This window comes from Carassius auratus, chromosome 29 (assembly GCF_003368295.1).
Source record: "Carassius auratus strain Wakin chromosome 29, ASM336829v1, whole genome shotgun sequence".
NCBI lineage: Eukaryota > Metazoa > Chordata > Actinopteri > Cypriniformes > Cyprinidae > Carassius > Carassius auratus.
The window spans coordinates 5,624,201-5,642,146 of record NC_039271.1 but is presented as its reverse complement, the minus strand read 5'-3'; the positions used below and the strand labels follow the sequence as shown (position 1 = coordinate 5,642,146).

At 31.9% G+C, this 17,946-nt stretch overlaps 2 protein-coding genes across 3 annotated transcripts in view; one reads left to right on the top strand and one right to left on the bottom strand.

The window, feature by feature from the left end:
• Positions 1 to 1,685: 1,685 nt before the first annotated feature.
• LOC113048537 (KRR1 small subunit processome component homolog) lies at positions 1,686 to 8,615 on the top strand. 2 transcript variants are annotated; one of them, XM_026210406.1, is made up of 10 exons: positions 1,686 to 1,822; positions 2,211 to 2,383; positions 2,478 to 2,612; positions 3,397 to 3,522; positions 4,344 to 4,427; positions 4,527 to 4,583; positions 6,661 to 6,831; positions 7,619 to 7,696; positions 7,794 to 7,890; positions 8,406 to 8,615. In XM_026210406.1, the coding sequence occupies exons 3-10, from the start codon at positions 2,514 to 2,516 to the stop codon at positions 8,543 to 8,545; spliced, it is 852 nt and encodes a 283-aa protein (XP_026066191.1). In that variant the 5' UTR covers positions 1,686 to 1,822; positions 2,211 to 2,383; positions 2,478 to 2,513; the 3' UTR covers positions 8,546 to 8,615. The 2 variants fall into 2 exon arrangements, with proteins under 2 accessions (XP_026066191.1, XP_026066192.1); XM_026210407.1 differs by having other exon boundaries at positions 1,737 to 1,815; positions 2,205 to 2,383.
• Positions 8,616 to 12,527: 3,912 nt separating this feature from the next.
• LOC113048495 (cytidine monophosphate-N-acetylneuraminic acid hydroxylase) overlaps positions 12,528 to 17,946 on the bottom strand; it is a 28,267-nt gene continuing 22,848 nt past the window's right edge. The window contains exons 10-16 of the mRNA XM_026210346.1: positions 17,279 to 17,416; positions 17,022 to 17,157; positions 16,275 to 16,418; positions 15,145 to 15,319; positions 14,908 to 15,024; positions 14,718 to 14,833; positions 12,528 to 13,090 (exon numbers count right to left, since the gene is read on the bottom strand). Of these exons, the coding sequence (XP_026066131.1) occupies positions 12,988 to 13,090; positions 14,718 to 14,833; positions 14,908 to 15,024; positions 15,145 to 15,319; positions 16,275 to 16,418; positions 17,022 to 17,157; positions 17,279 to 17,416 (929 nt within the window). The 3' untranslated portion in view covers positions 12,528 to 12,987. The remainder of the gene's footprint in view (positions 13,091 to 14,717; positions 14,834 to 14,907; positions 15,025 to 15,144; positions 15,320 to 16,274; positions 16,419 to 17,021; positions 17,158 to 17,278; positions 17,417 to 17,946) is intronic.

Sequence of the window (17,946 nt, the reverse complement as noted above, 5' to 3'; positions counted from 1 at the left end):
CAGACAGAGATACTTAACCTCCAGCAACACGATGCAAAGCTCTAAGGTGGGTTGTGGTGACCTCTGACCTCTCGGTGAACTCTACAGAGTGGCAGTGAGTGAATACGTTTTTTAATTGTGCCAAATGATAAATCTCAACACAATGAGTGACAGCGCCGTCTTGTGGACAGAAGAGACGCAGAATGATTTATAGTTTGTGTGAAGCGATAATAAATACGTGTTCTGAGTTTGTCACACCACACAGACCAAACCCAGTCAAATTTAGATGATTAAAAAGTCTGCCAAGTAAATCAAATAAGGTATCAAACTTTTGTGTTTTATTTTATTTTTATTATCAATGATGATCATCATTAACATTAACTTTTTTTTTTTTTTTTTTTTTGCTATTACTGTCACAATGCAAAAACTAAAAATTCCAGGAAAAGCTTTATTTTTAAAACAAATATGTAAAAATATATATATTTTTTGTTAATATGTTATTTTTATTATTTTGCGTAAAGAACTTTTTGCATTATAATTAAATGAGAATTATATGCAGGTAATAATCATAGTAATAATAAATATTGTATATAATAGGTATGGGTAATATATATATATATATATATATATATATATATATATATATATATATATATATATATATATATATATATATATATATATATATATATATATATATATATATATATACGTATATATTTGAAAATAAATATAATTATAATATAATATAATTATATAATTATAATATAATATAATTATATAATTAATAATAATAAATTATTAGGGGAAGAACTGGATTTGATCTCTGCAGTCATGAGGAAAAAAAACACCAAAAATTATTTATTGTTTGTTTATTATTAAGTTGTTAACATTATTTTGTAGGAGGAAAATGTTTATATTGTTTTTTTGCATTGTTTAGATTTTTTTTTTTTTTTACATTTTAACTTTAAAGATGTTTAAAGCATGTTTTCAAAAATAAAATTCCTATTTAATATTATTTTATTTTTGTTTCATTGCAATTATTGAAAATTTGGGGAATGGAATAACTGAAGCAATATAAAATGTATTAATTAATTAATTATTTAGTTAACTTACCAGTTTCTTTTTTAATATTTTAATGTTTTAATATTAATATTTAAAATAATAACAATAATAAGGATAATATAATTAGAAGATATACATAAATATATAATATATAAATAAAATAGTTGTTATTATATTATTTCATATTAATTTATAATAATAATTATTATTATAATAATAAGTTTTAAAATTATTTTAAAATGTATTTATTTCAATTATATAATTTATTTAAAATATAATTATCATGTATTATTTCTTTAAAATTATAATTTAAAATAACAATAATTATTATTATTATTTATATATAAGTAAATTATGACATTAAATATATTATTAATTGTAATCAAATTTTAAATAAAGTAAAACCAAAATACATTCGATATTGTACTATAATTATACATTTGAAAAATATAATATTCGAATTTATTTGAATTTAAATTAATATTTACAATAACACATTTTAAGAAAAACAAATATGACTTTTTGTGAAAGGGGATATTATTATGGAATGTTTTAAACAATAATTGTACTTTCAATTCATAGACTCGGTTAATTAGTGCTGTTAATTGAGTTGTTTCATTTTTCCTCCACGCCACTAGGCGGTAAGACTCACGCTGTTCGCACATGACGAGTGGACGCAGCGTCTGACGTCACTGCCCACAGCAGCAATGGCGGCTCCCACAGAATCCACGAGTGAAACGCTAACAAACAAAAATCAGAAAAAAGGGCAAAAACACAGGTACAGTTACACTTACAAACCATCATATATGCGAAATGTAATCCTCAGGGATCAACAATATCCGTGTTATTGACTTCAAACGAGTTTATGTTTATGTTTGACGCCGTTGTTATGTTTCTTTTAGCAACAATGCTGCAGTTTTGTTTTACAATCTTTTAGAAATTACTTGATTGTGCATTTGTTAAATTGTCCAATTCTCCAAAACACACATGAGTACTAAAATATTAACAGATCATTATAATACAGTATTTAATTGGTACATACTTAGTAGATTTTAGTAATCACACACAGATGGTGAAGCTCAGGTTGAGAGGATTGTCTTATGTGTAACACTGCAACTCATTTCAGATCAAGCCTAACTAAACTCTGTTTTTTTTGTATTAAACAGATGATGCTGAGCTGCAGACGGTTCCAGATGGCTGGAAGGAGCCTAAGTTCACTCGGGTGGACAATCCCAAAGGTCTTCTGGAGGAGAGCAGCTTCGCCACGCTATTCCCCAAATACAGAGAGGTGTATCTGAAGGAGTGCTGGCCGCTGGTGCAGAAGGCTCTGGGAGACGTCGTGAGTGTGCTCAAACTCAAACTGCTTTCTGAACGCTCACCAGCTCTTTGAATTGGTTTTGTGTGATCTCTTTGAATCTGTGCTATGAATCTAGTTCATCAACGCCACACTGGACCTGATTGAAGGCAGCATGACGGTGCACACGACGAAGAAAACATTCGACCCCTACGCCATCCTCCGAGGGAGGGATCTCATCAAGTTACTGGCGAGAAGTGTGCCTTTTGAACAGGTGTGGGCTAACGTCAGTGTTCATGTTTTATAGAAATGAACGAGTTCAGTTATAATTAAATATTTTACTTCATTCATCGTTAAAATACATTTATAAAAAAATTTTTTTTATTATAAATACAAAATATAATACATATATATATATATATATATATATATATATATATATATATATATATATATATATATACATTAATTTATATATATATATATATATATATATATATATATATATATATACATGAATTTTATATATGAATTATTAAATCATACATTTTATTAAAATGCCAATAATGTTCAAAAAAACATATTATTGTTTTTTTTTCATTGTACATAAAATACATGTATTCAAAAATAGATGTAAAAATGTCTAATATGATTTTATATATATATATATATATATATATATATATATATATATATATATATATATATATATATATATATATATAAATGAATTTAAATATGAATTGTTAAATCATATCAATGTAATTAAAATACCAATTATATATATATCATTTTATATTTTTTTAAGTGGAAGATTCAGCTTTGCATCACAGGAATAAATTACATTTTACAATATATAGTTAAATAATAAACTGCTATTTTACATTTTAATTATATTTAATAAAAACATTTTTTTTTACTGTGTTTTATTTTTATTAAATAAATTCAGCTTTTTTGAACATAAGAGAATTCTTAAAAAAAAAAATCTGAATTATTCAAAATTTCTGACTGGTAAATTCAGCCTCAAATCTCCTGTTAAACTCTTTTATTGACTTCAGGCTGTGAGGATACTAGAAGACGACGTGGCATGTGACATCATTAAGATTGGGACGCTTGTCCGCAACCGCGAGCGTTTTGTGAAGAGACGACAGCGACTGATCGGCCCCAAGGGCTCCACGCTGAAGGTGAGCAAAGACGGCCTTCGCTCTTATTATAATCTACTTCTTATTGTGTTTTAATCACATGCAGTGAAGCTCAAAAATTATGATGTGTACATAACATAAGAATTTAATCATATATCATATTTTATAATTGTAGTGATTTCTAAAAATATGTATTTTTTTTATTTATTTCTAAAGAGTAAAAAGTAATTGATAAAACTAAAAAAAGGCACATTTAAACATTTAGACTTTGGGTCTATAGAGGATTTTTTTTTTGCTGTTAAGAGATGAAGAAAGTTGTTTTAATGTTTGATGGCTCAGATTGTGATTTGATTTAGTTTTATATGTCAGGTGTGTCTTCATTTATTGATTATGTATTAGCTATTAGTTATTATTTTGAGTATGTATTTAATTCAATTAATGAATATTGTATCATATAAAATCTCAATATAATTTATATTTTTTATATCAAAGCATTAAAAATTTAGTTTGCAGTTGTTACTTTTTTTTCTGGAATAAACTAATAATATTATTCAGCAAGGATGTATTCAATTTATTAAAAGTGACGGTAAAGACAAACATTTTTAACTTATAAATTGTAAATAAAACTATAATTTACAGTTTTTTTTTATTTATAAACTAAAACGTAATAAATTCTAATAAAAGAAACTAAAAACTAATAAATTTCACTGATGGACTTTAGGTTTCTAGAGAGATTTTATTATTTTCTCTCATTTTGGAGAAGCTCTGTTGATGTTTATGGTGTGTTTTGAGTTAGTTTCATTGCCTTCTGAGCTTGTCATGTGATGCTGTGATTAAATGTGATCTCTTCCACATTGTTTCAGGCTCTGGAGCTGCTGACCAGCTGTTATGTGATGGTTCAGGGAAACACGGTTTCTGCTCTCGGCCCGTACAGCGGGCTCAAGGAGGTGATGCCTTTAGCTGCTCGATGCCTTTAATAATCCAAACCCTGAATAATAATGAATGATGTAGAGGAATGAGCTGCTGTTTCTCGCTTGTTTCTGCAGGTACGGAAAGTTGTGTTGGACACAATGAAGAATATTCACCCCATTTACAACATAAAGGTACATAATGCTGTTGAAAATAAGACTAATTGAACATTATACGAACAGCGCGCTTTACTGTAAATCAAGAGGATGAGGTGTAATAGAGTCATTCTGTGTTAACGAACCACATTTCAGAAGCTTCCCATCGGTCAACGTTTTTATTTTTTGGAGGAATTCAAATATTAAACGTCATAATGCATATTAAAGTGGGTAATCCAATATTTTTGAGATCTGGAGCCAAATAACAGTCAAGTCAAACTGGCTTGAGAACGATTGCAGCAGCATTGCTCGTAAGTTTTTTAGAAAAATCTGTTGACTTTAGCAATCTGTGTTGCATTATACGGTGACCGTTCAGAAATGGGGAAAGAGCACTTCAGGCTTTTTTTTTTTTCCATGGCTGAAACTCAAGAGCCTGTGCATGCCTGAAACTCGGAAGTGTGCGTGCCTGAAACTCGGAAGTGTGCATGCCTGAAACCCGGAAGTGTGCGTGCCTGAAACCCGGAAGTGTGCGTGCCTGAAACCCGGAAGTGTGCATGCCTGAAACTCAAGGGCCTGTGCGTGCCTGAAACTCGGAAGTGTGCGTGCCTGAAACCCGGAAGTGTGCATGCCTGAAACTCGGAAGTGTGCGTGCCTGAAACCCGGAAGTGTGCATGCCTGAAACTCGGAAGTGTGCGTGCCTGAAACTCGGAAGTGTGCGTGCCTGAAACCCGGAAGTGTGCATGCCTGAAACTTGGAAGTGTGCATGCCTGAAACTTGGAAGTGTGCGTGCCTGAAACTCGGAAGTGTGCATGCCTGAAACTCGGAAGTGTGCATGCCTGAAACTCGGAAGTGTGCATGCCTGAAACTCGGAAGTGTGCGTGCCTGAAACTCGGAAGTGTGCGTGCCTGAAACTCGGAAGTGTGCGTGCCTGAAACTCGGAAGTGTGCGTGCCTGAAACTCGGAAGTGTGCGTGCCTGAAACTCGGAAGTGTGCGTGCCTGAAACTCGGAAGTGTGCGTGCCTGAAACTCGGAAGTGTGCGTGCCTGAAACTCGGATGTGTGCGTGCCTGAAACTCGGATGTGTGCGTGCCTGAAACTCGGAAGTGTGCGTGCCTGAAACTCGGAAGTGTGCGTGCCTGAAACTCGGAAGTGTGCGTGCCTGAAACTCGGAAGTGTGCGTGCCTGAAACTCGGAAGTGTGCATGCCTGAAACTCGGAAGTGTGCATGCCTGAAACTTGGAAGTGTGCATGCCTGAAACTCGGAAGTGTGCATGCAAGAAACTCGGAAGTGTGCATGCCTGAAACTTGGAAGTGTGCATGCCTGAAACTTGGAAGTGTGCATGCCTGAAACTCGGAAGTGTGCATGCCTGAAACTCGGAAGTGTGCATGCCTGAAACTCGGAAGTGTGCATGCCTGAAACTCGGAAGTGTGCATGCCTGAAACTCGGAAGTGTGCATGCAAGAAACTCGGAAGTGTGCATGCCTGAAACTCGGAAGTGTGCATGCCTGAAACTTGGAAGTGTGCATGCCTGAAACTCGGAAGTGTGCATGCCTGAAACTTGGAAGTGTGCATGCCTGAAACTTGGAAGTGTGCATGCCTGAAACTCGGAAGTGTGCATGCAAGAAACTCGGAAGTGTGCATGCCTGAAACTTGGAAGTGTGCATGCCTGAAACTTGGAAGTGTGCATGCCTGAAACTCGGAAGTGTGCATGCCTGAAACTTGGAAGTGTGCGTGCCTGAAACCCGGAAGTGTGCATGCCTGAAACTTGGAAGTGTGCGTGCCTGAAACCCGGAAGTGTGCATGCCTGAAACTTGGAAGTGTGCGGGCCTGAAACTCGGAAGTGTGCGTGCCTGAAATTCAAGGGCCTGTGCATGCCTGAGACTCAAGAAGTATTAAAGATATCTTGCTGTCCTTTTGTATTTTCTTTCTTCGGGTATCTTAATTTTTTAGGACCTCTAACATTAATTTCCAGAGATGCATGGATTTCAGTATTGCTCCTTGAGTGAATTATACACATTATCAGTGGTCAAAAACCAAATGTGGGTCACTTTGCATATGCATGATATTTAGTTTGTATTGTAGATGGTTAATTGTGTGTGTGATTCGATCTCTTTCTAGACGTTGATGATCAAGCGGGAGCTGGCGAGCGACCCCGAGCTGCGCACGCAGAGCTGGGAGAGATTCCTGCCCAACTTCAGACACAAGAGTCTCTCCAAACGCAAGCAGCCCAAGAAGAAGAAGGTGAAGAAGGAGTACACACCGTTCCCTCCGCCGCAGCCTGAGAGCAAGGTACGAGTCACAGATCAAGTGCTTTATGGGGATCTGACCCCATAGACACACTGGAGAATATCATAAAAGATATAGATCGAATGTACATAGTTATTTAGCCAATAAAAAATTTTAAAAAATTTTTTTTTATGATGCATATTTAATGTGCAAAATTCAATACAAGAGAAACATTCATTAAAATATTAGTCAGGTGTCCAAAAAAAATTAAATTAAGTAAAATGTTAAAATAACATTTAATATCAAGTCTATAACTATAAGTAATTTATATAATTATAATTTTTTTTTTAATTCATATATTAAATAATCACATTTAATAATATACAATTTTACAGTAAATTGATTCTATTTTAAGGACATCCCTTGATATGTAAATTACAAAAACAAGCAGGTATTTTAAAATAAATTAATTAATAGTTTTAAGTCATTGCTCGTGTGTAATATTTTTCCGCACTGATTAATATTCATAAATTAAGTAAAATATTTAATTTACGTTCATATCAAATCTACAGATAATTATTATATTAAATATTATAATAGAATAGAATTATATAATGCAATAGAATATATTATAATAAATATTTTGATTAAATATTATTGATATATATTACTTAATTTATAAATAAAAATATTTATCAGTATAAAAAAAATTATAATAAACATTTATAGATTTTTTAATGTATTTTTTAAAACATCCCTGAATTCATAATTTACAAATATAATATATATATATATATATATTTTTTTTTTTTAAGTCGTCATTGTTCATGTGTAATATTTTTGTGCACAGATTGATAAAGAGCTGGCGACCGGTGAGTTCTTCCTGCGAGAGAGCGAGAAGAGACGCCAGAAGTTGAATGAAATTAAGGTATAATTTAGTATATAATGGTTTTTATGAGTAGTTATGATGCATGATGGGACTCCGTTCACTCCTAACGGCTCGTGCTTTGTTTCCGGGGCTGAAGGCCAAACAGGCTGAAGCTTTATCCAAGAGACAAGAGCAGAGGCAGAAAGATTTCATTCCCCCTAAAGAGAAGCCGGCCGTGAAGAAGAGCAAACCAGGTACAACAAACACCCAATACTTCACAATACAGTGTGCATCCAGACACATACAGCACGCTTTCAATATAAAACATTAGTCAGCATGATTGAAACTGCAGCAAATGTGTGAGTGTGAAGAGTGTGAAGCTTAGATTCTGTTATAAATAATAATAATAATAATAATGTTCCTGTTGCATTACCAGCGCAAAAAGCTTGTGGGTTCAATTCACAGGGAACACATGCTAGTAAAATAAATATCAAGTTTAATGCACTGTACGTTGCTTTTTTTATAATAGCAGCATCTGCTTAATGCATAAATGAAAACGTAATATTACAAAAACAAAAATTATATATATATATATATATATATTTTACATGTGCTTTTATCCAGAGCATCCGTGCATTTTATTATGCATGTGCTAATGAAAGTCTTCAATGCATTCCTGCTAAAATTAGTTAAATGTGTGCATACTTTAACTGAAATGAGCATGCAAACTCATGATGTTTTTTATTATTTAATATTCTCCTCTTCTTAGCAACAGCCGAAAACAAAATCGATATTCAAGCCCTTAAAGAAAAAGTGAAGAAGGCGAAAAGTAAAAAGCTGGGAGCTCCTCCTGTAAACCTCGAGAGGTCTTCAGCGAAAGACGGCAAGCGGAAGAAAGTCAAGAGCTGAAGGATCTGACTGTGATCCTGATCGCTGGTGTAATATTGTGTTTATTATATTAAAGGTGTCTGCTTTCATACGTGTTCTGCGTTATTAATCTCAGTCATTTATTAGTTTTGCATGAATCAAAATTCAGTGGAGAACACATGATTTAAACTAGTTTAGAGCCGGATGAAACAGTGCTGACAAACAGTAATTTTGGATTAAACTATCACAATTGTGCATTTATACTATGTATTTAGACATGCAAATAGTTTCGTTGCATTTTCACCGTGGTAAAACTACTGAACTTGTTGCAATTTTTAGAAGATGTTTTCTGATAATGAACATAAATTTGCATCTGCATCTTAACTCGAGCTAAAAATAAATATCCAAATATAATTCATATTCATAATTTCATACCAATTTCAAGTCTCTTATTTTCATGACATTTAAACATGTTTATTTGTCTAATTTTTTATTAAAAAATAAGTGTAACAATGCATAAAGTGGCATGAACTAAAAGCTTGCATTATTTATTAATCTTGGTGAATGTTAAATTTTAAATGCACTACAGTTGACTGTTAATTCATGAATTTAACATCAATTTAATCAATTTAATATTAAAAATCCATCTGTAGCATTTTTAGAAATTAACCTCGATTACTAAAGTAGGTTCAGTTTGTGAATTTAAACTAATTGTAATGTGTTTAACATGAGATATATATATAAAATTCACTCATGCAAATAGCTTAGAACAGTTCTGCAGGTAAATATGAGCAGAACTGATATGAGTCTGATAATCACAAGCGCCATGAGGAGGACAGTGCAGGGACCTTTATAACACTCACACACACAGTTATACTGTTATAGATGTCTGCTGCTGAAGAGCCCCAAAACACTCGAGTCACTCTCACAAGTCTGAATGGCATTGCATTTGCTGTTTCTCAGCTCATTTTGCTTCAGAGCCAAGATTTTATGTTGTTGCATTGTATTCGCAGTGACTCTAAACAGCGAGTAAATGCATTTTGTAAATGCATAAAAAATGGAAGATATTTCAATGGAAGCTTATTTTCACCACCACGGAACAAAAATCTGAGAAGTGTAGTTGCAATTACCATTCTAAAAAAAAAAAAAAGAAAAGAATTGCGAGATATAAACAAAGAATTTGCAGAAAGAAAAGTAAAAATTGCAAGGTAAAAAGATGCAACTACCTTTTTTTCCCCTTTTTTTTTAAATTTTTTTTTACATTTTTTATTTATTCCATGGCAGAAACAAACAGAATTGCAAGATGTAAACTCCTAATACATGGAAAAAAAAGTCAAAACTGTGAGATATAAACTCATAATTTAAATAAAAAAGTAAAAAATAAAAAAGAAACTTGTTCTTTTTTTTTTGTCCTGTGGCAAAAAAAAAAAAAAGAATTTTGTGATGTAAACTCGGAATTCAGAAAAAAAGTCAAAATTGCAATATTTAAACTCAAACATAATCAGAATTGCAAGAGATAAAGAAAAAAGTTAGAATTGTGAGAAAAAAAGTAGCAATTATTTTTATTCTGGTGCAAAGAATTAAACTGGCGAAATGTAAACACTGAATACAGAGGAAAACAAATCTAAACTGTGAGTTGGAAACTCTGAGTTTACAACTTTCAATTTCAAGGAAAAGTGTGAGTTGCGAGATGCAAACTTACAGTTATAAGAAAACAGGAACACACTTTTCAGAGGAACATGATTTACTGCAGTTTCAGTTCCTAATGTAAAAAATGTCATTCACTACACAAAGCAATGCATTTCTCATAAACGATGATCATCTCATTTAATGCTCGTTTTTCTTATCTGGAGTAGTTTTGTTCGTGGTTTCATCCCACATAATCAGCTTTTGACAACAACAAAAGCGTTTTGAGTGCAGACACAGACACAGACACCTGTTACAGCGAAGACATTCGTGAATGAAGTGAAGAAAAGCTCGGCCTCAATATAAACTCAGTTTGAGAGATCAGGAGAAGTCTTGTTCTGAGGTGCACCACGGGTGGAGTTTCCTGTGACAGGAAGTGACAGATGTGAAGTAAAGTGGTGTTTTTTTTGTTGTTATGAACACTTTGTTGTGAGAGAGTTTTCTTCACATGTGTCACGTTTTCAGACGCTGCAGGAGCCTCCTCTGAATGGAGACACGCCTCGATAATTTCACACAATTTTCAACACGTTTACTGTGTGTATGAAGAATGAAATGATGCAGTTTCCTGCTGCTTCACACCAGCCAGCGAGGTTTATTTTTGTACACCGTGAGAAAAACATTTGTAGAAGAAAACAAAGTCTTGTTAATTCATATTAACACTGCAAGAATTTCAATGTTAGGATTGTGCAAAATGTGATTGCAAGATGCAAATTCTGAGAAAAAAAGTGAGAATTGCATGATGTAAACTCACTTAAAAAAAAATCTCATTGTGAAAGGTAATATCTAGATATAAATTCAGCTTTAAAATAAATTCAGTATTCAGCATTTCAGTCCTTGGTAGTGCAACTGAAGCAAACAATCAAGACACTGTCAAAAGATCTCCAGGATAAAGATCAATGCCTAGACGCACAGTGAAGTCTATTATTAAGAACACATGAAAAAACAGAAAACGATAAAGTAATCCAATGCATTACACATTTTAGTTAATATACTCTGATTACTTTTAACCTAACATGATTTAAATAAGATTATCTTGATATAAAAATAGAAAGAGAGAGGAAAATATATTCCAATAACAAGAGCTTTAAAGAGTGCAATAGGTCACAGGGTTCGTGAAGGAACTGCAGGAAGTTTTAAAGCTAAATAATTTCGGAATCAGATTATGTAACCCAGATGACATGATATCAGTCACTCTCCAGCACTGTTTACATCAGAGACGTTAACACCTTTGGTTGCATACCACACAGGGTTGTGGGTTAAACCACATCAGCACTTCTCCATTTGAGCCTTGCTTGACAGGTTATCTCGGGACAATGAATCGAAAGGAGACTGTTATATCTCTCCTGCAATGATTGCAATACTTTGCATAATGTTATTTAGCATATGGAGCTTCATTAACTGCATGTACTGTGGTGTTTCTGTGGAAATTATTTATTGCTGATGAATGTGTGAATGTTTGAGAGCATGCAGGGATGCAGTGCGTGGAACCTGAAATGTTTCTGTTTGCAAAATGACTATCAGCATAATTATTGTTAATTAAAACTATTAAAAATGTGTTATCGATTGAAAACGATAAATAAATAAAAAATAAAAAGAAATGTAAATAAAATTTGAAAATATATTAATAAAAGCCAATATATTAATAGAAGTAAAAAAATTAAATAAAACCCAAACAGCACTGACTTTGGGATTTAAAATGTGAAAATCTTTTCTGTTATTACAAATTTGAAAAGTGAAATATAAATCTGAAATAGCCTTTTTTTTTGTTAATAAATGTAAAACTCATATGTTTTTAGAAGTTAAATATTTTATTACATCCTACATGCACTTTTTAACTAAAGTGTAATTAAAGTCTACTCAAATATAATAAGTTATGATGACTTAGTTTTAATCACTTATGCAATTGTATTAATTAAACTCAAACACTTTAATATTACTATACTTAGAATCATGAGACTCAAAACTAAAAAAATTTCACTTCACGTGAGCCTAAAGAGTGATTACAAAATAAAAGTCATGTTTTAGAGATGAAAAAAAATTTATTAAAAAAAGTGGGAAATCACTTCACGTGAGCCTAAAGAGTGATTGCAAAATAAAAGTCATGTTTTAGAGATGAAAAAATGTAAATAAAAAAAGGTGGGAAATCACTTCACGTGAGCGTAAAGAGTGATTACAAAATAAAAGTCATGTTTTAGAGATGAAAAAATTTTAATAAAAAAATTTATAAATCACCCAAGCTGCTCCTTAGAAATGACTTTCTACTCCGGGGACTTTGATAGAAATGTAGTACGAAAAGTATTACAAGACTCAAAACTAAAAAAAATTGTGGCAACTCCAATTATTTGAGCAGTGTCTTTTATTTACTTTTTCTACAGTATTTTCTTGTCCTATTCAATTTAACACAGTGCAAATTAATATTAAAAAAATACAATATATTGTGGAACACAAATGCTGTTAAAAATTACATTTTCCACAATACCACAAAAAATTTAAACCCCATAATGTACATTTCTAATCATAAAATTGATTGAATCTCATTCCAGTGTTTTATAACTCGACCAGATTATTCATTCATTAAATTAGGATATAATGCACACACTAAAAATCGTACTGTTTACCATCATTATAGAAAATAATCATTATAGTCTTCCCTAGAAACTTCATAAATAGTAACCTCAGTAGGGTTATTTAAAGTGGTTTTCCTTGTCTTAAGGTTATTAAGGCAGAAATGCTAAAGCAGCATCAGAATCATTTAGTGTTTTGACCCAGAACAATAGCTGTGCATGTGTGTGTCTGAGTTAAGAAAGCACACAGCCGTTACTGCTTACACAGGCCTTCTGAAGGAAAGCATCCCAGTCTGGTGCGGATAGAGGAAGTTCTGTCTGAAAATGATTCCAGAACCTGCCGATAAAACAACGAGACATATTATCAGAGCTGGTCAAAGTGCACACTTCCTTTACTTGAGTGAAAGAAACTGCTGGTTATTACTGCATTACAAGTGGAAGCTGGAAAGACAGATGCAAAAGCACTTAAGTACAAAAAGTATGTTTATTATTGTTGTGTGTAATACTCCCAATACATGATGCCTCTGAAGCAATATATATATATATATATATATATATATATATATATATATATATATATATATATATATATATATATATATATATATATATATAAATACTGTATTATTATTGAATTGTTGTAAATAAATGTCATATTTGCAACTGGTCAGTTAAAAAAAAAAAGGTGAAAATCACTTCACGTGAGCCTAAAGAGTGATTGAGTGATTACAAAATAAAAGTCATGTTTTAGAGATGAAAAAAATTTAAATAAAAAAAAGGGTGGGAAATCACTTCACGTGAGCCTAGAGAGTGTTTTCAAAATAAAAGTCATGTTTTAGAGATGAAAAAATTTAAATAAAAAAAAGGGTGGGAAATCACTTCACGTGAGCCTAAAGAGTGATTACAAAATAAAAGTCATGTTTTAGAGATGAACTATTTTAAATAAAAAAAGGTGGGAAATCACTTCACGTGAGCCTAAAGAGTGATTACAAAATAAAAGTCATGTTTTAGAGATGAACAATTTTAAATAAAAAAAGGTGGGAAATCACTTCACGTGAGCCTAAAGAGTGATTACAAAATAAAAGTCATGTTTTAGAGATGGAAAAAAAGTTACATAAATAAATCACCTAAAGCTGCTCCATAGAAATGACTTTCTACTCCGGGGACTTTGATAGAAATGTAGTATGTAAAGTACGATATTTGCCTTTCAAATGTAGTGTTTCCAGAAAAAATTATGCTCAAGTAAAGTAAGCATACTCAAAAAGTGTACTTAAGTACAGTACTTAAGTATAATTTACTTTGTTTTTTTAATGTAAAAAAACCCCATTATTTTTAAGTGCCTTGGGGTATCATGTAAATACTATGTTAAATTAATAAAATCACAGATTTATGTCTGAATGCAACATGTTTGTCTCTGACTTGAAATGTTGGTCATGTCATGCAAAATATTTGTAAGTGTTGTTGTAGTTGTTGTTAAACTAGATCAGTTAGAAATATTGAACAATGAACAATATAAATGTTCAGTGAAAAACGTAAATAAATAAATGAATTTAAGTAATTAGTGCTAAAGTACTAAAAAAAAAATTAAGCTAAATATTAAAAATAAATGCAACAGTGGTAATACTGTCTGAAAACAATAATATATGATATATTGAATATTGAATGAATATAGATCTAATAAACATGAACTTTCATCCGATTTAAAAACATGCTTTATGAATCTGAGAAAAATAAGGCTGAATTGAAGTAAATAAAGCTAAATATAAATATTTATAAATATTTGCAACAGAGGCAAATCTATCTGAAAATGATTCTGCCAATAAAAAAAATGCATGATATGAAATTAATATTATAGGCGTAATACACATGCACGTGCATCAGATTTCCATTACAGATTTTGCCATGATATTTCCATTTGATGCACTTGTTTCACATTGTGTTGATGTTGTTTGCGTGTATATTACTTGTGGTGATAAACATCAGGATCTCGACTCATTCTGTTACTGAAGCCGATGTACAGGTCGTCCCACAGCCGGCCATTCAAAACCACGTGTCTCATCACATTAACTCGATTCTTGATCTGAAACACACACACATTTAACTCATTAGGTTGAATTAGACTTCAGCGTGTATCTCAATCTGCTCAGTTTATACCTCCTCAAATGCATGATCTCTCTCCGGACGCACGTCTGGGAAAGAAAGATCCAGAAAGTCCACTAGATAATCGTAACCTCCCTTCAGAGGCTCAAAATCATCATCCGTCTCAATGACCTGAGAGTTAGAGTTTGAAGATTAATACATTTAATGCATCTGATTATGGGATTGTTTATGCATGAAGTAGCTTTATGTGTTAAATCCACCAGAAGCTTGGCTATAATGTATATGATTTACCCGAATGACCAGATTGTAGTCTTTAAATCCTGCCCAGTTATAATAGTACTGGATCCAGCTTTTGTATTTAAAGATTTCAGCTGAAATCGAAGCATTCAGTTCGTCCAAATATAAGTTAAAGTCCCAACTGTCCTTAAAGATCTTTGTGTCTTTGGGCGGTTCAGTGATAGCACTCCTATGGTTATGATATTAAAACCAGAAAAGAAAATCACGTTGATGGAAAAAGGGGAAGAAATAATAACAGAGACACATGTGACATGCTCATTCACTCATGCATATGATCATAACAACATAATTCTGACATGCAACATGCTAATGAACAGGCTGATGTGCAGTCAATTTCAGCCAACAGTTCATGTGAAATGGAAACTGAACAGATGCAAAAAGAATAAAAATAAAACAGAGACTACATAAAATAGTTTACATATAATCACATGAATTTATAAAATGCATAATTATTCATCCTATGTTTTGTAACAGGATAAGTAAAACTAGAACTAAAACCCAAACTATATAAAGCTTTTCTGACAAAAAAAGTAATATATATATTTTTAAACTTTTATTAAACAATATTAATATTTTTTGTCAAGATACTTTTATGAATATAAAGTTATTATTATTAATAATAATACAATTAACCAAATATATATATATATATATATTTAAATATATTAATCAATAAAAATGGAAATTATAATAATTTTAACTGTAATAATCATATTAATATTAATATTAAAAAAAGTTTAAATAAAAACTTATTTATAAGGCAATATTTCTCATTTTCCTTTAATTTAACATGATCTAAAACGAATACAAACTACATAGACAAATAAAATAACAATAAATAATACCAAAAATTATAAATACACAATTAACCAATTAAAAAAACTTAGTTAAAATGCAAATGAAAGTACAAAAATAAATAAGTTCAAATTAATAATAATAATCTCAGTGGTACTAATATAACACTTCTTCTCAGGTTATGGCTTTTGCATATTGTTTGAAAGATGCTGTTCTTGCAAATTTTAATACATTGCATGCACTCGGGATACATCAGCATGCTCTAGTCTAATGCTACACATTAATGCTTTATCCTTTTGGGATTTTGATAAAAAAGCATGTGAACGCACCTGTTGGATGGGTCCTGCAGCGCGAGGGCCAAATCCAGGACTGATCCGGGTAAAGGAGTCCAGGTTAAGATGTTCGGACAGCTCTTCTTTATCGATTCATTCAGATCTGCTGCGCTGTTCTTGATGTTTGTCTCCTTTATGTACCTGTTAGTCATGTTCATACATTTCATACTTAGATGGCTGTATATATACACACTACAGTCAATTTTTGAATACATTTTTTTTTACATATTGTTTCAATTTAAAATCTGTTTTCTATATGATTATCTGTGTAATGTAATTTATTCCTGTGATGCACAGCTGACTTTTCAGCATCATTCCTCCAGTCACATTCAGTGTCACATGATCTTCAGAAATATACTGATTTGTGGCTCTAGGAACATTTCTGATTATTATCAATGTTTCTGCTTCATATTTTTGTGGAAATCGTGATGCATTTTATTTTTCAGGATTCTTTAATGAACAAAAAGTTCAAAAGAACAGTATTTATTAGCAATATAAATACTACTACTACTACTAATAATTATTATTAATGCATTTAAAATATCTTAAAATAAATTGTTAAAAATAGTGATATTAATAAAAATATATAAATAATTAGAAATATCTTATTAATAATAGAAGTAGTAATAATGATGTTATATACTGTAGTAGTGATGTTTTCAGTGTGTTGCTTCATGCAGTAGTTAAATATAGACTGGCTGGATGAGTTTCTGTGATAAAGCTGATTGTAAGAGAAGTGTTCACCTGTCAGAGGGATGTGCTTCGGTGAAGTATCCCGCAAACGGACAGTAGATTTTGGGCTGCAGTGATCTCACCAGCTGCGTCTTATAGTTTAACAGCTTCTTCCTCTCGTTCTTGATGAAACCTGCCTTCCAGCTTTCTGTCAGTCGAAAAGACAAAGACAGCATTGTTTGTTTCTGTGCCATTATGCATTTCCTGACTGTCCTAAAAGGTCGGCAGCTCCCATAATGCACCTGTTTAAAGCGGCACGTGTGACTCACCGGTGTATTTCCCGCCGTGAAAGGTCATAGGGAAACCGGAGGCACCGCCGGCGAAATCGCTCATCATCAAATCAACGCCGTGAGGAAGACGTCCATTGTTTGGTCTGGTGCAGTCCACTGTGTTCAGGATCATGTGACCTATTTGTTGAGTTCATACAAACTTTTAACCAACACTGAGTTTCACCGTTAATTTCATCATTTCACCATTTCAACATAATCTTACTGTAACACTGTTCAGAAGTTTGGGACACTTTTTGGTCCAGGGTTACATTTATAGAATTTTTGTTGACAGATGTTGTCAGCTTTTTATCAGATTTGTAAGTGTCAAATTAACACACTTGCTGACAACATAAAAGCTTGAGGGTGTAAAAAAACGTATTAAAAAGAATTTAGAAACGTATTAGTATTGTAAATTGTAGTGTCAATTAAAATAACAATCGTGTCTTTAATGTAATTTTAAATTACACTTATTATTAAAAATCTTCATTTTATATAAGTAGAAAAAAATTACAATTAATATAAAATGTAATAAAATATAAATACATAAGCCAGTTTTTATTTATATATTTATTTATTGAAAAAAGAGAACACTTTTACTCAGCAAGGATGCATTCAATTAATCAATAGTGACATTAAAGGCATTCATAATGTTATAAAATATTTATATT